General features: G+C 39.9%; 1 protein-coding gene across 1 annotated transcript; it reads right to left on the bottom strand.

Moving 5' to 3' along the window:
• Positions 1 to 12,846: 12,846 nt before the first annotated feature.
• Positions 12,847 to 21,799, bottom strand: LOC146550460 (deoxynucleoside triphosphate triphosphohydrolase SAMHD1-like). The gene is made up of 17 exons (XM_085259845.1): positions 21,698 to 21,799; positions 19,980 to 20,020; positions 19,820 to 19,859; positions 19,313 to 19,473; positions 19,072 to 19,187; positions 18,796 to 18,869; positions 18,250 to 18,396; positions 18,064 to 18,164; positions 17,835 to 17,943; positions 17,656 to 17,747; positions 17,445 to 17,560; positions 16,721 to 16,854; positions 13,734 to 13,763; positions 13,583 to 13,648; positions 13,352 to 13,456; positions 13,131 to 13,259; positions 12,847 to 12,948 (listed from the first exon to the last, which is right to left on the bottom strand). The coding sequence occupies exons 3-17, from the start codon at positions 19,853 to 19,855 to the stop codon at positions 12,847 to 12,849; spliced, it is 1,518 nt and encodes a 505-aa protein (XP_085115971.1). The 5' UTR covers positions 19,856 to 19,859; positions 19,980 to 20,020; positions 21,698 to 21,799.
• Positions 21,800 to 22,556: the final 757 nt, after the last annotated feature.

Raw genomic sequence — 22,556 nt, 5'->3', positions numbered from 1 at the left:
TTTTCTACAGTTTCTCTTCCCATTTTGTTTACATGATTAAATGGCTACAAAAATATTCATCAAAAGTATCATTAAGTTGTGTCCGATTGCACAACCAGAAATGAAACCAAAAAAGTGATTATGAGGAGTAAAACTTGAGTACAAAAAAAGAAATACTTGCAGAACAATCACTCAAGGATCTTCGTGTTGTGTTCATCCAGTGTGTCCAGTTCATCTACTGCATTTTTGTTTGGGTTCATGGATTATGTATGTCCAACTTTGTTACATTTTGTTTTCCCAAATGTTTGAGCTTATACACGTGTTTTAAACAAGTCATTTGTACATTTAATGCTTGGACTCACAGCATATTCATGTATTATCATTTCTCTTTTTACATTATCCAACTCGTACTAGAGTTTGACATCAAAAAATGCACTTAAATGCACAAGCTATGGTAAATTGTTCTTTTTAATAAAGAAAATTACAATATGCATCAATTCATCAAGAGTGGTGTTAAATGAAACCTCTCCGAAGGCCTTGTCCAATGTGTAGCTGCTGAATTCTGGATTTCTAAATCTTGCGTGTCTGAGTCTGAAACCATAGGCGAGTTTAGACTCTCTTGGGGGATATTTAAGCACCACTCAGTCTCCTTACAGCACCTCTAAAAATAATTATACTAATAATAATGTGCTGATGTAGGCTCAACAATCCAGGTAAGGAAATCCCAACAAGATCATTCAGTTCGTTCTGATGTAGCCTTTTCAGTGGGAGAAATGTTTAGTCACTCATCCAAATAACTTCTTCAGTCTGATAGTAATAATGTCTTTCTAGATTATTATCTGATATCATCTTCTAATGTTATATTTGCCAACTTGTCTACTGCAGACAGGATAGAACGAAAACTTTCTGGTGTTCTCTATAGCTTAATGTTACAGTGCACTCATACAGGTGTTGCTGCTTCAACAGCAAAGCTTGTCAATGATCACCCAAATAACACTGTCATAAATAAGAGGCTGTTCGCTCTCTCTGCAGTATAGTATAACTTCCTGTTACAACACACTTGAGTATTTTTGTGTAACTTATCTGCGTACCCAATTAAAACGTATAGAAAATGTCTTATTTACTTTAGTTTTCTACAGTTTCTCTTCCCATTTTGTTTACATGATTAAATGGCTACAAAAATATTCATCAAAAGTATCATTAAGTTGTGTCCGATTGCACAACCAGAAATGAAACCAAAAAAGTGATTATGAGGAGTAAAACTTGAGTACAAAAAAAGAAATACTTGCAGAACAATCACTCAAGGATCTTGTTGTGTTCATCCAGTGTGTCCAGTTCATCTACTGCATTTTTGTTTGGGTTCATGGATTATGTATGTCCAACTTTGTTACGTTTTGTTTTCCCAAATGTTTGAGCTCATACACGTGTTTTAAACAAGTCATTTGTACATTTAACCCTAACTGGTCAGAGCGGGCACGCTCCGTTTTGCATAACTATTTTTAAATCCCGGTAGCTCTGCAACCACGTAAGCTAGCGCAATAATTATGAAACCAGAGGAGTTACATCTGATGCCATCAGCTTGTCCTAGGTCACGGTTTCCTTCCACATACAGCTTTGTAAAAACTGCATAAAAAGTGCTTGCAGCAACAAAAACATAATATTCCAGAAACACACTTTGCCGATCCGATCAGCTGTTCATAACACTTCCTTTGTTGGAATAGACGTCAGCGCTTTCTCGTGTCCGCCATTACCTGCCCAAAACAAGAAGTGATGTGAAAAATGTAGGGTTTTTTGTTTTTTGTTTTTGTTTTTTAACCTTCAGGGCCTTATAAGCCTATGCTGGTGTTTTTAAAAGTTATATTTGACATTGTGCTTTTCTGTATCGTTTCTGGGATGCTTAGAACTCAAATTGCTCTGCTGGAAATAGTTTATTTTGATGCACATGCTGTTTTTTTGTAAACTTAGATTATAAGATTTATTTTTCGTTTTTCCTGCAATATATAAAAATGAGTGTATTTCAAAAATAAAACTATGAAGACACTCAAAATAAATTTCCTGTTGTTGGAAACTATTTTGTGCAACTTTTTTGTATTTACAGTTTTGAGGGATAAACCTCTTAAATTTCTCCAACTAGAAATATATATATGTAAAAAAAAAAAAGGGGGGGGGGGGGGTAATTTTTTTGTAGTTTTTTTGCACTTTTTTGCAATTTATGTAGTTACTATGGACTTAATGCATACATATTATTAAAATTTGGGCTATAACAGTTGCATCGATGTATAGCAACTTGCTCTCATACACAATATCAGCCTTAGTTTTTCTGTTTTTAACTAACTTAATTTTAACTTTGATTAGTATTTTTTTTTTAATCACTGGTTTGTGTGTATGTATCTAGTATAAGGCCCTTAACAAGCACCTGTGCCACTTTAATTTTTTAAGATTTATCATGTTGCTGTAACACAAGAATTTCCCTTGCAGGAAATTCTATCGACTCCAGATAGAAATGAGCTTTAAGCTAACTCTGGTAGAATGCATCAATTGGGAACATTATGTTAATATTGTATATTTTATTTTCAAATAAAATCAATTAAATAAGTATTTAAACAGGGAAGTAGAGTGCTGGCAAAGCAGTTAAAAATATTATATTCAGAGATTCTAATAGAAGCTAATCTGAATGTTTCATTCAATAGCATGTCATGTCAGCACCACACACTTTACTGATCCAGCACCTGGCATTCACTAGCTTTGGCCAGTAGCTCATAAGTGAACTCCAGCCACAAAACATTGGAACTTGTGAATTTTACAACAAAAAAAGGTTACACAAACACAGGGGGTCTGATACATGTGTTATAAAGATTCTTCTGAACTTTGTGACTGCAGTGCACCTGGTTTACTAGTAAGTTGGAGCATAACCATCTAAATTGTGCCAACAGCTTCTGTGGCCGACCTGTGACACTGTGCAGCCTTCGACACAGTTATTGTAATCTTTCCATTCTTACAAAGTTTACAAAGGTTTCAATCTTCTCTGAACCTCAGCTGTGGCAATGGAGATAACAGCACATGGGCTTTATCTCTTTGAACAATAAGACTTATTACCCAAACTACTTACCCCAGTAGGGAACGCTGAAAAATCACACACAATGTGAATTGCTATAAGTGTCTATTATGTCTGATTGGTGACTGGGGTTTCATAATGAGAGCTTTTGCCACCCGGCTACATTAGGTTTTGCATTCTGCATGCTTTTTCCAATAGTAACCAGCAAGGATAAGTAGCAAAGTGAAATCTATGCAATTTTTTAAAAATATAGTATTTGTATCATATGTTATGTTCTAGGAGCTGTTACTTAAAAATAACACACAAAGAGAAAAGAAACTTTATTTTGAATTGATCAGAAACCAGCAGTAAACAAATCTAAAGAGGAAACAGCAGAAAGATTCTGTTATCCTTTGGCAAAATTTTCATCTAGAGGCCTGTTACATAATAAATAATGATTTTTCACACAATGAGCAAATCACAACAGCAGTAGCCTTTATCTAAACCTTTGAGCCAAGTTGAGCTATATAGTTTGATTATAGTGAAGATGTGTCATAAATAGTTTATTCATCAAACCTCTTTAGTTTGCTGATTTACTCGTTTTTAAATCTCTGCAGTAACACAAAAATAACTCATTGTTTCACATCTTCATTTCATGGAGTTGCTCTGTCTCGATCCTGCAGATACAGACAAGTTCGGACAGTGTTCGGACAGTGTGCGCACCGCGGATGACGTCAGTGCGCACACTGTGTCTGAGGAGGATGTGCGGAGGTGCTTCAGGAAGGTGAACGCACGCAAAGCTACTGGTCCGGACGGGATTCCCGGCCGCGTCCTCAAGTCATGCGCGGCTCAGCTGGCTGGAGTGTTCACGCACATCTTCAACCTTTCCCTCTCTCTGTCTGTAGTCCCAGCCTGCTTCAAAATGGCCACCGTCGTCCCTGTACCCAAATCCTCCACCATCTCCTCATTGAACGACTGGCGACCTGTAGCCCTGACCCCCATCGTAAGCAAATGCTTCGAGAAGCTGGTCAGGGACTTCATCTGCTCTGCACTACCCGACTCACTGGACCCTCTACAGTTCGCATACTGCCACAACAGGTCCACTGATGATGCCATAGCCCTGACACTACATACTGCCCTGTCACACCTGGAGAAGAGAGACACGTATGTGAGAATGCTGTTTGTAGATTACAGCTCAGCATTCAATACCATCGTTCCCTCGAAGCTGGACAGGAAACTGCAGGATCTAGGACTGAGCAGCTCCCTCTGCAGCTGGATCCTTAGCTTCCTGTCTGACAGACGCCAAGTGGTCAGACTGGGCAGCATCACCTCATCCCCCGTCACACTGAACACTGGTGCTCCACAGGGGTGTGTACTGAGCCCTCTCCTGTACTCACTCTACACCTACGACTGCACGGCCACTAACAACTCCAACATCATTGTGAAGTTTGCGGACGACACTACAGTGGTGGGTCTTATCACCAACAGTGATGAGACAGCTTACAGGGAGGAGGTCAGCGCCCTGACCCACTGGTGTCAAGACAACCATCTCACCCTCAACGTCGCAAAGACAAAGGAGTTGATAGTGGACTTCCGGAGGTGCAGAGAAGTACACACCCCCATCACCATCAACGGCGCTGCTGTGGAGAGAGTGAGCAGCTTCCGGTTCCTTGGTGTACATCTGGCTGAGGATCTTACATGGTCAGTACACACAAACAAAACAGTGAAGAAGGCGCAGCAGCGCCTCTTCTTTCTCAGGAGACTGAAAAGATTTGGCATGAGCCCCCGCATCCTCAGGACCTTCTATCACTGTGCCATTGAGAGCATCCTCACTGGATGCATCACCACCTGGTACGGCAACAGCACCGCCTACAACTGCAAAGCTCTCCAGCGAGTAGTGCGGTGCTCTGAACGGATAATTGGAGGTGAGCTTCCCTCCCTCCAAGACATCTACAGGAAGCGGTGCCTGAGGAAAGCGGGGAGGATCATCAAGGACTCCAGTCACCCCAGCCATAAACTGTTCAGACTACTTCCATCAGGAAGGAGGTTCTGCAGCATCCGGTCCCGTACCAGCAGACTGAGAGACAGCTTTTTCCACCAGGCCATCAGACTGCTGAACACGTCATAGACACCTCAGCTTCACTACTGGAACTTTAACATTATGCACTCCATACTGTACAGTAACGCCACTGTTTTGCACATGTCTCACTCTGTATATTTTATATATTTTATTTATTGTTTACTCTATTTAATTTGTAAAATATGTGTACACACACACACACACACACACACACACACACACACACGTAGAAAAATATTTAGTATACACATCCAGAAATGCATATACTATTATATATTGTACATATATTTATTAGTTTCAGATGTAGCCATTCTTGTATTTTGCTTGTTTACATTATTGTATTTTGCACAACTCTGTTGCTTGTGAAGCTCGCACACAAGAATTTCACTCACATGTGCTGTACCAATGTACCTGCACATGTGATGTGACAATAAAAGTGATTTAGAATTTAGATTTAGAAGTTCATTAGTACAAAAGTGTAATGTTAACTTGAGGCTCTGACAGGTTATGCAAGTTTAACTGCAGCTTTCTTGTTTATGTTCTCATCGGGGGACGACACGGGGACTCAGGGGTTGGTGGGTGTGTGGTGTGACGTGAATTAAAATAAAGTTGGTTCTGAACGTTGCTCCGTGGTCCCGCCGTGCCTTATTCACGCCACATTGGTGCCGAAACCCAGGAGGCGGCACGGCGGGTCCGTATCGGAGCCAGGGAATGGAGGAGCTGGCCCGGAGGGTGGCCGAAATGGCGGCCGCCCAGCGGGAGCAGGCGGCGGAGGTGCGTCGCCAGCAGGAAGAGCTGCAGGACCGGTCCGAGCGCCACCTGGAAAGGATTGGGGAGCTGGTGGGAGCTGGTGGCGCTGCTCTGGGCCTGGGCGCCACCCCCACAAGTGTGTCCCGAGGACAGTGAAGCGGTGGAGGAGCCGTGTGGGGCACCTCGGCAGCCGGAGGTGGTGGACGAGTCACGAGGGGGTCCGAGCCTGCCGGAGGAGGAGGAGCAGCCGGGTGAAGGGCTGCTCCTGCCGGGAGCGGTGGAGGAGCCGCTCCAATCGGAGGCGGAGGACGAGGCGGGCGAGGGTCTACACCTGCCGGAGGAAGAAGAGTCGCTCCACCCAGAGGTGGACGAGGGGCTGTGCCTGCTGGAGGTGGAGGCGCAGTGCGGGGAGCCGCTCCAAACGGGAGTGGCGGAGGCGGTGGCGGAGCAGCCGTGCGAGGAGACGGAGGTCCCTGCTCCAGAGCAGCCTGCGCAGCCGGAGTTGGAGGCAGAGGAGCGGGACAGCCCCGCTAAGCCGGGGGTCGGCGGGCTGGCTAGTCCAGCCTCGCTGCCACCAGTCGATTCTGCGCGCCTGACGTCTGCCCAGCCGCCTGTGTACAGGAGCTCACGGCCATGCCTGTGGGGCCGTGTCCGCTTGCTACGCGGCCGACCTCCGGACCAGCTTCGCCGTTGCCGCTGGATGCGCGGGCGGCCACCAGAATGGACGCTTCCCCGTCGCTTGGGCTGGGGAGCCGATGTTTTGGGCCGAGTCTCGCCCCAGTTCGCATTCATCAAGTCTCTCTGTGCCTGGGTCCTCGTCACAAAACATGACATCACTATTTTGTACATTTTAACACAATTTAATCCCACATTTGTGAAAGAAAAGCAAAACACTATTTTAAAAGTCTGTAACAAAACTATCAAATCGGATAAAGGTTATTTAAATGCTGCAAACGAAGAATGGATTGGAATTTAAAAAAAAATACATATTCTAACCTTAATTACTGGGGGAGAATAATGAATGATGCTCATAGTGAGTAAGAAGTAAACTGAGTGCATTTTTTGTCAGAGATTCACTTTGAATGTGTATGTATAATACAACACACTCAATACACAGAAAATACACAAAATACACTCCAAAAATAGTCCTTGAAATGTACAAATGTACAAAATATTGATAAAAAAAAATGATGAAAATGGAGGCAACTTTGCCTATGGTACAATGTATACAATGTATGAAAAGATCTTTACTGCAGATACTAATATGGCTCTGCAGATTTTTTATTTTATTTTAACCTATGTCACCTCACCTTCAGGTTGGCAAATCTGTCTATCACTTTTTGGTGGTCAACTCTCTCAAGCAGTTTAACAGTTTCTGTTGTGCCGGTCACTGTTCCCTGTTTCTTCCTGACCTTTCTCCTCACGTTCGCCTCTTTCCTCTCTCCCTCTTTGGACTGACAATCATACACAAATAGATTGTATTCAATTAGATGAAAATATTACATTAATATGAAAAAAATTATTATTAAGATCACTAATAAAAAGTCCTCTCTCTGTGTACTTTCAACCAAGAGGCAAATAACCAAACCACATGTACATCTAATAAAAGATATAAATATTGAAACACTGATCCAACATTAAATTTATTGACGGATCATTTGTTCTTTCATTTTTACCTGAATGTTGTTCCTGGGTTTAATATCGGCACATGCACATATGACAAAATAAGCAGCTTCTCTCATTCCATTTCAAACAGGACAGTGGCAACAACAGTAGGCTAAAACAATTTTAAGTTTTAGATTTTAAATAGGTTATATAAATTTCAGTGTTTCTTTCAGCTAGAAAGAAACATGGTCTGACTCCAAACTAACTATATAAAGAGTAACTGAAGGTTAAATGCAGCTAATATGTCCTGTTTTAAGCCAGGCACTTGCACCTCTGCTACGTTTCACGTCTAATGATATACTTACATATCTTACATATATGTGTTTGGTCCAAAAAAAACTCTGACAAGTTAGGATACTTATTTTAGTAGGTAATGTTTTAATGTTGCTATATAGATTATTTTGGTAGCAATCTTGTGTTTAACAGTACTTTGATACAACTCATGGCTGAAAATGAATGGTTCACCTGAAGACTCACATCATAGACAAATATTGTATTTCCTGCTATGAAGGAAGCAGGAGCTGAGAACTGTTCAGCAACTCAAGTTGGAGCTGTTAGCTCATGTAATTCAAGCATGGATGAAAAATGTATTCTGATTTTGTTCATTCCAACAGATTCAGAAGATTTTTTTAACACCCAAAATATGAAAAACAATAGGTAGTGAAGTTGGGTGAGAGCCCAACAAGACTCACACACCTACACTTGTCTTGCATCTTTATTTATACACTTCAGTAAAGTGATGTCACATGGCAAAGGAAAGATAAAACAGGAGCTTGGCTGCACGCTCTTCACTCGTGGGGAGAGAACATGCAGTTGCTGGAACTTAATCTAACAATAACAGCTTGTTTTCACAACTCATTGTGGTGTTGTGATGTGACTGTTCAGAGAGTTCATGATAGAAAGACGTTTGCATAAGCAGAAATATTAAACACTTATCAGTATATCACTCAGTTGCATTTCATGACAATAAAACTTAAAAATCCCCTGACAATCTGGCTTCATGGATAGATAAAGTTGGATATCACCTGCATAGCAGTGAAAATGTATGCTATGTCTTCTGACGATACTGCCTAAGGGAAGCATGTATAATGTAAACAGAATTGGTCCTAGCATTGAACCCTGTATCCAATGAATACTGAATCCATAATTAACCTTAGTGTGTGAAGAGGACTCTCCATTTACATGAGGAAATTGGAGTCTATTAGATAGATATGATATAAACCACTGCAGCGTAGTACCTGTAATACCTACAGCGTGCTCTAATCGCTCTAATAGGATATTATGGTCGACAGTATCGAAAGCTGCACTGAGGTCTAGCAGGACAAGCACAGAGATGAGTCCACTGTCAGAGGCCATAAGAAGATCATTTGTAACCTTCACTAAAGCTGTTTCTGTGCTGTGATGAGCTCTGAAACCTGACTGAAACTCTTCAAATAAACCATTCCTCTGCAGATGATCTGTTAGCTGTTTGGCAACTACTCTTTCAAGGATTTTTGATACGAAAGGAAGGTTGGAGATTGGCCTATAATTAGCTAAGATCGCTGGGCAGGAACAGTACAAAATAATTACTGAAAAAATAATTTGTTGGTAGCTGTAATCAGTCTACTGCCTTTCCATTTTCTCTTTCACAACATTTTTTACTTCAGCTTTCTGAAGTTACTGTCATGGTCCTGAGCCTGCCGACTCAGTGTTTTGTTTCCTTATGCTTTTGTTCATTCCGAGTATGTATTCTGTTGTGATTTGCCATTTGTTAGGTTTCTGTTCTTTGCCTGCCTGCTCCCACTTCTCTGTGTTCCCTCTGTCTGTCCATGGTGTTATTTTGTCTACTTATGAGTCTGCCTGTCAAGTTCAGTGTCCTGTCTGGTTCTTTGTGTCTGTTAGTTTCCTGTTTTATTCTGAAAGTCTGTATTCAATGTCAGTGTATTTAGTTTCACCTCTCCTGTCCTGTCATTAGGTTCATGTGTGTCAGCTGTGCTCCCATGTGTGGCCACTTCCCCTGATCATCCCTCATGTGTATTTAGTCTCTGTGTTTCATGTAATCTGTGTCGCATCGTCTGTGTTCCCACGCGCCGTGTTTCCATGCCCAGTCTTTTGTATCCCCAGCCATAGCCTTACCATAGTTTGTTCCCAGTTTAGGTTTCTGTTTAGTTACTGCTCTTGTGCTGCCCTCATTCTTGTTTGTTTCTTTCGTGATCATCAGCCACAATAAAAGGCTCGCTTTTGTTTAGGTTCACTCCCGTATCCTCACTTGTGTTCGCACCTGGGTCCACCACACACATCTCCGCACGGTCTGTCTCCACAAACCGTGACAGTTACTTTCATCCCATTTTCTTGATATGATTAAATGGCTATGAAAATATTCTCCTGAGCATCTTTAAGTTGTGTCTGATTGCACAACAAAAAAGGAAAGAAAAAAACATGATGATGAGGAAGACTTGACTATAAAACAAGAAATACTTTATTTATGTTCATGCATTGGGCGTGTCCAACATTGTTCAGACTTGTTTTACCAATTGTTTGAGCTCATACACGTGTTTTAAACAAGTCATGTGTACACTTAACTTGATGCTTGGACTTACTGGGTATTTATGTATCAACATTTGTATATTTACGTCATCTTTCTAATATGAGAGTTTCATATTTTATTTGAACAAAATCAGTGGTTAATCAGTGGCTGTTGATCAATAGTCATGACAATTTGCATATTATTGATCAAGAAACTGACCTCACAGCCCATTGTTTAATCAGTAGGTTTGTTTCAGTCACTGTGCAAAGAAATCACTTGCAATACAGGGAGTGCAGAATTATTAGGCAAGTTGTATTTTTGAGGAATAATTTTATTATTGAACAACAACCATGTTCTCAATGAACCCAAAAAACTCATTAATATCAAAGCTGAATGTTTTTGGAAGTAGTTTTTAGTTTGTTTTTAGTTTGAGCTATTTTAGGGGGATATCTGTGTGTGCAGGTGACTATTACTGTGCATAATTATTAGGCAACTTAACAAAAAACAAATATATACCCATTTCAATTATTTATTTTTACCAGTGAAACCAATATAACATCTACACATTCACAAATATACATTTCTGACATTCAAAAACAAATCAGCGACCAATATAGCCACCTTTCTTTCCAAGGACACTCAAAGCCTGCCATCCATGGATTCTGTCAGTGTTTTGATCTGTTCACCATCAACATTGCGTGCAGCAGCAACCACAGCCTCCCAGACACTGTTCAGAGAGGTGTACTGTTTTCCCTCCTTGTAAATCTCACATTTGATGATGGACCACAGGTTCTCAATGGGGTTCAGATCAGGTGAACAAGGAGGCCATGTCAATTAGTTTTTCTTCTTTTATACCCTTTCTTGCCAGCCACGCTGTGGAGTACTTGGACGCGTGTGATGGAGCATTGTCCTGCATGAAAATCATGTTTTTCTTAAAGGATGCAGACTTCTTCCTGTACCACTGCTTGAAGAAGGTGTCTTCCAGAAACTGGCAGTAGGACTGGGAGTTGAGCTTGACTTCATCCTCAACCCGAAAAGGCCCCACAAGCTCATCTTTGATGATACCAGCCCAAACCAGTACTCCACCTCCACCTTGCTGGCGTCTGAGTCGGACTGGAGCTCTGTGCCCTTTACCAATCCAGCCACGGGCCCATCCATCTGGCCCATCAAGACTCACTCTCATTTCATCAGTCCATAAAACCTTAGAAAAACCAGTCTTGAGATATTTCTTGGCCCAGTCTTGACGTTTCAGCTTGTGTGTCTTGTTCAGTGGTGGTCGTCTTTCAGCCTTTCTTACCTTGGCCATGTCTCTGAGTATTACACACCTTGTGCTTTTGGGCACTCCAGTGATGTTGCAGCTCTGAAATATGGCCAAACTGGTGGCAAGTTGCATCTTGGCAGCTGCACGCTTGACTTTTCTCAGTTCATGGGCAGTTATTTTGCGCCTTGGTTTTTCCACACGCTTCTTGCGACCCTGTTGACTATTTTAAATGAAACGCTTGATTGTTCGATGATCACGCTTCAGAAGCTTTGCAATTTTGAGACTGCTGCATCCCTCTGCAGATAGCTCACTATTTTTGACTTTTTCTGAGCATGTCAAGTCCTTCTTTTGACCCATTTTGCCAAAGGGAAAGGACGTTGCCTAATAATTATGCACACCTGATATAGGGTGTTGATGTCATTAGACCACACCCCTTCTCATTACAGAGATTCACATCACCTAATATGCTTAATTGGTAGTAGGCTTTCGAGCGTATACAGCTTGGAGTAAGACAACATGCATGAAGAGGATGATGTGGACAAAATACTCATTTGCCTAATAATTCTGCACTCCCTGTATATGCTAGATGAACAGAATGAACTTTTTGGTCACCTGGATGACACCGAGACACTGATGGTTGTAGCAGTTTTTGATTTTCCATATAATATCAGCACCACACACTTTACTGATACAGCACCTGGCATTCACTAGCTCTGGCCAAGATCTTGTAAGTGCACATCAGCCACAAAACACAGGAATATTGAAATTTTACAACAAAAACATGTTACAAAACATATGTGGTCTGATATATGTTATAAAGATTCTTCTCAACTTTGTGACTGCAGTGCACCTGGTTTGCTCGTAAGTTGGAGCACAACCATCTCAAGTGTGCCAAAAGCTTTTGTGGCTGTCCTGTGACACTGTGCAGCCTCTCTTCAACACAGTTGTAATCTTTCATTTCCTACAAAGTTTACAAAGGTTTCTGGTGTCTCTAAACCTCAGCTGTGGCAAAAGGGCTAACGGCAAATGGACTTGATCTCTCTGAACAATAATAATTATTACCTAAACTCCACTCCTCCAAGAGCACCACTATGGACCACTGAAAAATCACATACAATGTAAATTGCTATAAATGTCTGTTAAGTCAGTTTCATAATGAGAGCTCGTGCTACCCGGCTCCATTAGGTTTTGCATTCTAGATGCTTTTTTCCAACACTAGCCAGCAGGGATGAGTAGCATAGTGAAATCTATGCAATTTTTAAGAATATAGTATCTGTATCATAGTTCCCTCTTATGTTCCAAAAACCGTTACTTTAAAATAATACACAACAAAGAGAAAAGTAACTTTATTTTGAATGGACCAGAAACCAGCAGTAAACAAATCTAAAGAGGAAACAGCAGAAAGATTCTGTTATCCTTTGGTAAATTGTCATGTAGAGACCATGTCATGTTATATAATAAATAATGATTTTTCAAATCATAGCAGTAGCCTTTATCCAAACCATTGAGCCAAGTTGAGCTATATAGTCTGATTATTGTGAAAATGTGTGATAAATAGTTTAATCATCAAACTACTTTGTCGATTTACCTGTTTTTAAATCTCTGCAGTAACACAAAAACCCTAATTTCTCAGTGTTTCCCATCTTCATTTCATGAGTTGCTCTGTCTCGATCCTGTATATATAAAAGGACACAGACAAGTTCATTAGTACAACCAAAAGGTCAAAAGTGTAATGCTAACTCGAGGCTCTGACAGGATACGCAGGTTTAACTGCAGCTTTCTTCTTTATGTTCTCATCACATTGCTTGTAACATGGTAATGCCTGTCACTGCCATTGAACAGAATAAAGTGTTACCTCAGTTAGGAAGTCATTTTTGTGACACCAGCTTTGAAAGCAGAACTTAGCATCTCTCAGACTCGCTGAGTTCTTACAGTAAACTCTGAGGATCTTCTCAGCAAAGCACACTGGGAGAAGCTTGGACACCTGACAACAAGGACAGTAACATAAAAGCTGTTTTACAGAGACATCTACAGAAAGAACACACAGCTCATGCAAAGACATGCAGTAGTTCTGACCTGTTCTCTGGAAATCTTGAATGCTTCAGTAGGGTTAGCCTTAGTGTAGAAATATGTGGTATTGATGGGGTCCTTGTTTTTCATCCCATAGTCCAAAGTGACAACCTAAACGAGCAGTGTTCACATGTTCATTATGACTCAGTCGAGGTTGGCAACACAATTTAGCTAAAAAAACAAAACAAAAGCCAAGATTTTAAGAATTACCTGAGTATAATTAGAATAAAAGCTCACTATAATTTCAAAGTTGTCTTTTGGAATGACTTTAACCAGTTCATTTTCCAAGCTGTCCTTCATCTTCTGACAGATGGAGGAAAGAACATGTGCTGTCATTGTGTTATCATTGTTTTGCTGATCTCTTTTTATGATCACTTTTCACTCTTACTTTTATTTCCTCTTGGTCTTCTTTCTTGAGCTGAGAAAGGGAGAGAAGAGTCACATCATCTCTCTTTTTTAGCGCACTCACACACCACAAATATTGTAATCAACTTTATTTTTTACAGCAATAAAATAAAATGCAGGTTAAACTGAGCTAATAAGCTATTATGTAGGTGACTATGAATGACTCACTTAGGATTTAAATGGTTTCAAAATGGTATCAAGATCAGCTACGATGAATTCAGTTTAACTCTGTCTCAAATATTGAGAACATCGGGCAGTACAGTGGCGTGGTGATTAGCACTGTTCCCTCACACCAAGAAGGTCCTGAGTTCAACTTCGCATCTGGCCAGGACCTTTCTGTGTGGAGTTTAATGTTCTTTTGGAGGTTTTCTCCAGGTACTCCAGCTTCCTCCCACAGTCCAATGACATGTAAGTAGTGGGGTTAGGTTAAGTGGGGAATCTAAATTGCCCGCAGGTGGGTATGGTTGTCTGTCTCCCTGCATAAGCCCTGCGTCAGGCTGGCTCACTGCTTTTGGCTAGTTTTGCTTTTGGCAAGGGTCAGTGTCACTACTGGAAGACTGATGCAATACATGTTCCCTACAGAGGCTGTCCAAATCTTCCAGAATGGCACATTAATACAAGCCACTGCCAGATGTTCTTCTGTGTCTCCCAGTACAGTCTCAAGAGAATGGAGGAGAATCCAGGGCATTAACAGCAGTAACTCTAGGAGAGCAGGAAAGCGCCATAGAAGGTCCCGTCCAGAGCAGTATCTGCTCTTTTGCACCACGCATTTGCCATTAAATACCAGAAATGACAAGTCTACCACTGGAACTCTGCACTTTTCACAGATGAGAGCTGAACACATAAGAAAGGCTCACATTGGACAGCTGTGAAAGGGTCTGGAGAAGCCATGGAAAATGTGATGCTGCCTGTAACATTGTTTAGCATGACCAGTTTGAGGTTTTATAAGTGATGGTCTGGGGAGCCATATCCATGGAGAGACACACAAACCTCTACAGGTTATGCAACAGATCTTGGGTTGAAGTCCCACGCTTACAGACCCTATGCTGGTGCATTGGGTCCTGGATTCCTCCTGGTGCATGACAATATCAGTCCTGATGTGGTGGGAGTATGCAGGCAGTTCCCGGAGGACAATTTCCATTTATTTTACGGCTAGATACTAGCCTGTACAGGCCTTTACACATCTACAGTAATTTCCTGCCTTTTTTCTAATGTAAATCTTACAGAAGCTTTTTAGTTCAAACTCTCAATGTACACCTGGTAGTCTGTTGGGATCGAGTTTGAATTATGTTCATACCATAAACGAACCTTCTCCAAAAGCCCCTTTTTATTAGTACCTAATTGGATCTACTCGCCACAGTTTTCAGGGTTTTCTATTAGGTCATAGTACCTTGTACCAGGTACTAAAACAGCGCCTGCTCAGTCAGAGTTCAAAGCGATCTGAGCAGGTACTAAAATGTGATGTGGTCAGACCTCATGCCACCAACTGACTGGTCAGTGGTGTCACTCAATGAGTCATGAGATCATCTGATGGGGCCACACCTGAAAACAATAAAAATAAACTAACAGATGCAGCAAAATGTGTCAAACTAACCACCATGTTAGCTGCTGCCCCAGCTGTGAAGAGGTGGGGAAGAGAAGAGCAGTGATGAGAATAACAGCATTTTTCAGTAACTAGTAATCTAACTCATTACTATTTTCTACTGTTAGAATGCTGTTACCGTTACTAAAAAGAAAATGCTGCACGGACACATTACTATTTGTAAACACACAGACAGTTGAAGCTGTCTACAGCTTACCTGGAGCGATGGGGGCGAAACAATTGCACAAGTGCTGCTGATTGGCTGAGAAAGAAAACTAGTAAACCATGGTAACATGACCAATTTAAGGTGACATAGCAACAAGATGTCATGTGAACCCAAGACAAGCCTCAGTGTCCATTTTTGTGTTTAAAGTGAGGTATTCAGACTATATACCAATTTTTAAATTGTGTTGACAAGAACACGTAAAACCAGAGCCATGATAAAAAATGTTCGCATTTTTTTTTCCTGAATGCTATTGTCAAATTTACATCTAAGGACAGCGCTAGCAAGCACTCACTGCTTATGACCAAACAAATATAAAATAAAAAACACCCCTTTCCTATTGGTGGAAAAATGTACCATGTCAACCAATCAAAAAATCATATGGCAACATGGGGCATTTGTTGTTTAGGAAGAAGGGTAATTTTTTTAGAGTGACGGGAGCGAGAGAGAGTGAGAGTTTTGAGATGTGAGATTTGTGACATTTAATGTGTTTGGAGTGTGTAGTTGCTAGTTTTTTTGTGTGTGTGTCAGAACAATGAGGCGACTGGTGAATGTCACAGTTGCAGCTAAAAAGTCACCAGAGACAGATTACAGTGTAAATGTTGTCTCTAGGTGGAAAATGGGATGAGTGATACACCTCGTGCAGTCAGGCCAGCAGGTATCAGGTTTGAGATGATGTCTTCTGTCTTATAGTGGACAAAAAATATTTTTTGGAGTGGCACAAATAATTTGTATGGCATCTTATTTGATGCAGAACACCAGATTGTTCTGTAAATAGTTTGAAATGGCCATAAAAGAATCCCATGGCTGCAAATAGTTGCAAATAACTATTTGCAATAACTGTCGTTTGTTTATAAATTTACAATTTATATTTACATTTCAAGTTATGATCTGTTAAACATGTTTGTGGTTGTTACAGTAAAAAATATAACCTTTTCTACTCAGATCTTATGTTTTTTGTCTGATTTTAGATCAATTATTAATTGAGTAATTGTGTCAAAATGAAAAACTAACTGTAAATTCAGAAATATGAGGTTGTGCTGAAAAGAATGATACCAAATGACAGCAAAGCAAGATAAATAGTTTTTAAAGGTGATATGCAGAGGTAGGTGGGCCAAAAAAGCCTGGGCCAAGTTTTTGTCCCAGTCCATCCCTGATTGCACACCTTGGTTTCACCCATAAACTGGTACAGGTCTCGAGACATGATCCTCTGCAGAATCATCCTTGCTTCCTCCAGAGGAGAGGGAGTGAATTCATTTGAACAAGAACAAGGGTGGAGTATTCTTTCAATCATTTGATCTGCAGAGTAAACAGACAAATAAAGTTAAGATCAGGTCAATTCAAGTAAACCAAAGAAACATTCACAACTTCATCAGTAATGTCATATAAAGAAAGACACACAAAAAATTGATTAACATTAATAAACAAAACAAAATAAGCAAGCAAAGCATTAGTAATACTGCAGTATTAAATAAATAAATTTACAGTTTACTATAAACTAGTAGAGACGTATCCGTCATACTGAAGAATCAACCTGACATCATGGCAAATCCTGTAATAGTCACGCCAGTCAACAGTTTTTTTTTTTCCATGCTGTGCATCTCCAAAGTGTGAAAAAAAACCCCCACAAATGCAGAAGTTGCAGTAAGTTGCAATAAACTGCAGTAACAGCAGAGTGAGATTTTTTTTTTCAATTTCAAACCAACATGAAAATAATCATTGGTATTTTAAACAGATGTTGTTAATTCATTTACATACATATTAGCCACCTTCTTTAAGTTTCTGAATAGAAAATGAAATATATATGAAATATATAAAATAATATACAAATACGGTATATAAAATATATGAAATATAAAATGAAATATGTAGAGCATGTTTTCCACTACCTGTCAGCTTTGTGTAGGCTTCCATGTCAGTTTTAGCTTTGGAGAGACAGAACGTTGTCCCTCCTGAACCTTTAGTCAGGATGTACTGATCTGCTTTCAAGAGGGCGTCTTTGATCCTGGATAAAAAAAAAGACCCAGTATATGACTTTATGGGAACTCTGTAGATGAAATAAATGTTGTCTTACAATAGAATTACACAGTTGGTACTTACATAATTTCTACACTCTTGGTTACTCTGTGCTGGTAGGCTCTTCTGTGGAGAGAGTTCCTTGTGTGGAACATGTCATACAGGTTTGCCACTTCCTGTTGAGACCATCGCCTATAGTTTAGTCACAGCCAATCAGATAATGAATTACTCATTAAAAACTGATAAAAAGCAGGGATCCACACCTTGTCTCTAGAGCAAATGTGCTTCCTCCCATTCACATCACACACCCTGGCAAACATGATGAAGCGTTGATGGTCAAAGTTGTTCCGGATGCCCAGGTGGTGGCAGTCCCTGAGATACGAGTGAGGAATTACATCAATTTAATTACATTTATTATGGTAAACCCTCCAAAACACCTTTAAGACTTGCTGTAGATAGAAATACTGAGTTTGTCATCAACACAAGTCCCACCTGGCAAAGTAGTCGAATTTGTCCACATCAATCCCATTTTGCTTGTTTGACACAATTTCATAGAGGAAGGATTTATTCTCATCTCGACCTTCATACGGCCACTGTGGAGACGACACCAGAATTGACGTTCGTGACAGCGATGATAACGAATGGTTTCATAATATTCAGACAGTAACTGGCCAGTACCTCAGCGTCATCAATCTTTAGAGGTTTAATCATCTCCTTGATAAATGTCAGGTCAGGTGGGAGTATCAGTCCATAACGCTCCATCTCTTGTGCCAGACTATTCGCCACCACCAGATGATCAAACATCTCTAAAGAGGCATCCTCATGCTGCAAGAGATACATTATTATTGTTTATATTAAGAACAGAATTCAAATGGTTGAAAGTTTAAAATGATCAGATACAACATACAGAATCAAATTTGAGCACATGACCATCTCTTAATAGAGGTAATTAGTGTCAGTATTCCAGTTTTAACCAGAGGTCAACTTTTATGAGTCAGACATGATGAGCGTGGACATAACAGTGGTATGGCTTCTTCTAGCAGAAAATGATGTTTGTTTGTTTGTGCTGATAATTGTTAACACTGTGTTGTTTCTATCATTTAGTGCCATGTGTACTTTATTTCCTCAAGATGGCATCTGACAGTGTTTTCAAATATATTTGATTTTTGTGGGTGGCCATTATGTCGCGTCTCACAGTAGAGAAAAAAAAAATTTTTCACGTACCTTCCAGTCTTTATGTTCTGGGTCTGCTTCGGGGTTGAACATTCCATCAAAAAGATGGGAAAAAGGTCCATGTCCTTCATGGAGAAACAAATGTAAAAAAAATTAAATAATAATTAAAGCCTCCTGTTATATTACACACACACACACACACACACACACACACACACACACACACACAGACCATTTGCCTTTTTCATTTTACCAAGCATGTTTTATTTTACACTGGCTAGTATTATAAACTTGATGCTATTAGAGTGAAAGACGTGCAGCACTTACCCAGGTCATGACAGAGACCTGCAATTTGCACACAAAGGACGTCTCGTTCACTGATGTCGAGTTCTGGCTGTTTCAGCTTCAGAGTTTTTGCAAGTTCTCCTGCTAAGTGCCCCACCCTGTATCACCAAAAACCACACACACACACACACACACACACACACACACACACACACACACTTCATCATGCAGCACTGAAAGAAAAGCATTACTAGTGTATCTGACTGTAAACAAGTGGACATACCCTATTGAGTGTTCAAAGCGGTTGTGCGATGCTCCTGGAAAAACGAAATAACCGCCCCCAAGCTGCTTTATGTTTCGTAGTCTCTGAAACTGAGGTGTGTCTATGATCTTGACAAGTAGTGGATGTAACTCGATGTGGCCATGGATGGGATCATTAAACACCTGTGTGAAGAGAAATGAACAAAAAATAGACAAACTTAGAGGGTTTTGGAGGACTTGGTCTCAGATTTTCGGTGAGTAAACACTGTGCCTCATGCTAGGTCAAATTTTCTGTCACCTTGCCTTTGACCAAAGCACTGGCAGCTGGCCAGCCTACTGACATTATGTCTAAGGTGAGTTAAATATAAAGATTGGATTTCCCTAAAAAGATCATCAAATGATATCTTACATAGACAAATCTGATACACATATATTATGAATTCACATTTTTATAAAGTGCTAATCACAACAGTAAGTTAGACCACAGACCAAAGACCATATTATATAAGATACTTTCATGTTACATCACCTTGTTTAAATCTTTGATGTTCAAGTGCTTCTCCATAGTGCTGTAAATGTTTAAATGACCAAAGATTACAGTTTTGCACAACATGCATTCTGGATATAAAAGGAAGCAGTCAATGAATGTAATTGTAATTTTTCAATACTGGTCAAGTATGAGAACTTACCAGTTCTTCCAGTTTTTTATTGAAACTGACACTTCAGTTCTCTGAATTAAAGCACAGAACAAATAAACAACTTTTTAAGTTAAAAAATAAATCATAGAATCTATTTATAAACAAACATTTTCTAATCTTCTGACTCATCAAAGTAGCTGCCTTTAACAGATATAACAGTTGTGTTTATGCCCTTCTTTCTACATCAGAAGCCAAATATTCTTCAGAAATGTCTTCCTAACTGTTGCATAAATGTGTGGCTCTTCTGGGTTTCTTTGCTTCCACTCTTCCGTCCAGTTCATTCCAAACCAGCTTGATGTGGTTTAAGTCTGGAGACTGTGCTGGCCACTCCATGTTGTCAAGCTTGCCTTCTTGTTCTTTTTTCCTAAGATAGATCTGTAATAGCCTGGACTTGTGTTTTGGGTCATTATCTTGCTGTAGGATGAACCCCTGACCAACTAGGTGCATACCAGAGGCCACTGCAGAATGCTATGGTAGCAATTTTGGTTCAGGATGCCTCTCACTCTGTAAAAGTCACCTGTATCCAACAAAAACACCCAAACCATGCTTCCTCCTTAATGTTTGACATTTGATGCCACAAAGTAAGGAACCAACATTTTGCCTAATCAACAGTGTGCAAAAATCCTGCATGATGAACCAAAGATTTCACATTTGATTCATCAGTCCATAACACCTTCCATTATTCAGCAGTCCATTGGTGGCATTTCATGGCCCAGGGAAACCTTTTTTTTCATGTTTTGATGTCTAAGTAGACTTTTTTGCATTGATGTGTTTTTGTATTGATATAGACTAACCATGACAGAGACGCAACCATTAACTTCTTTATGAATTAGAAAAAAAGATGTTAAATCTTCTGATATTATGATTTTTCTCAAATACATTAGATTAGTGCTATCACTACAGGGGACAATGCTGCAGCCTAATTTGGTCTTGAGCTGCACGTTTACAAGGAAACAGGATGATGCTTTGCCTTCTTTTACTTTAAACAGACATCTCAGTTCAGTTCTATTCACTGACGCTGTATGCACATTTTTAGATTTGGTAGAAACTCATTCACTGCAAAGTGTCCTGTACGTATTTCATCTACTGGCAAGCATAAGCGCCTTAATTAAAATGATACTTTCAATCATACAATACAATTATTTTTGTTATCCAAAGATTTTCACATTCACATTTGACAAAAAAAAAAAAAAAGTAGAAACAAATATTAAAGAAGTTAATTTATTTGCTTTATTTTAAAAAATCGTTTTCGTAATTGAATTTTATGTCTGATTAATTTCTGAATTCTCAGACTGGTCCAGTGTGCAGGCCAAAATATGGGTATAAAAACATGAATTCACTTTGACTTAGAGTCTTAAACAAGTTTTTCACAGATTTAAAAACAATATTTTTGCTTTATTGTTTTTAATGACAGCTGGTCTAATAAATGTGTTAAGCACTGCAACAGTATGACATGTATTCAGTCTAATATACAAAACTATTAATAAAAACAACTTTGCACGATTCGGAGGTTTGATAAATTAATCTGGGAACACTCCTGTGAGTAAAGCTTTCATACAAACATGAAATCACTTAAAATACAAGAAAATGTTATTTTATAAAGCCCACTGAGCCTGGACATAAACCCAAAGCTTCATGAGATTTTTTAAAAACAGGACATGAGATGAATAAACACCTTGAGAGAAAATATGAAACAAAGTTTGACTTACCAAATCTGCTTATGAACTAAACAATAGTAGTAAAGCACTCCGAGATCTCCCGAGTGACGACAAAGATTTTTTTCCTTTCAATGTGGAAACGTTCACGTGATCTCTTTTTTTTGGGCTTTGTTTTGCTTTAGTCTGATGTCACTGAATGCGTTTCACATTCAGTCACCTTGCTTATTCTGTAATCGGGTGTCATTACACTGACTACAGTACTACTGACGCTGTGATAAAGCCCCGTGAATATGTCGAATCTTTCCAGCCAATTGCTTCGCCCAAACGCAGATCACACGAAGCCCCGTTCAACAGCTCATTTGGAAATACTGACATCTGCTGGTCATTCACTGTACAGCAACCCTGCTGTGATATATCAGTGAGTATGTGAACGTGATCATGTATCAATTGCAGAATACCCTTATGAGGTGTGTGTGTGTGTGTGTGTGTGTGTGTGTGTGTGTGTGTGTGTGTGTGTGTGTGTGTGTGTGTGTGTGTGAGAGAGAAACTAGCCATCCTATTTGAGAAGATGTATGCTATCATTGGATGGTATTATGTCAAATTATGTCAAATGCTCACAAAATACTGATAATTTTAGCATTTTTAGTGGCTCCATAATGTGCTTGCAATCTCCTCGGAATCACCTCAAACCCAGATCATGTAAAACACTCCCTGTAATGTATTTTCAACAGCTTGAATCACATAATGAGGGAGTCTCGTTGTTTCAGAGAAAGGGGGCCTCGTTTGTCTTTGGTCAGATGACATTCTGAAGAACTACCTACACAGTTTAGGACAAAGAAAATTGTACACAATGGTCATCAAGAATGGGGTGCAAAAGAAAGGAGATGTGAAACCCTAAAGAAGCAAAATT

This window comes from Mchenga conophoros, linkage group LG20, assembly GCF_057382185.1.
Source record: "Mchenga conophoros isolate Kocher_MC1m ecotype Shallow Benthic linkage group LG20, M_conophoros_male_GT1.1, whole genome shotgun sequence".
Taxonomy (NCBI): Eukaryota; Metazoa; Chordata; class Actinopteri; order Cichliformes; family Cichlidae; genus Mchenga; species Mchenga conophoros.
Note: the sequence above shows the minus strand (reverse complement) of the source record. Positions and strands in the feature narration are given on the sequence as shown.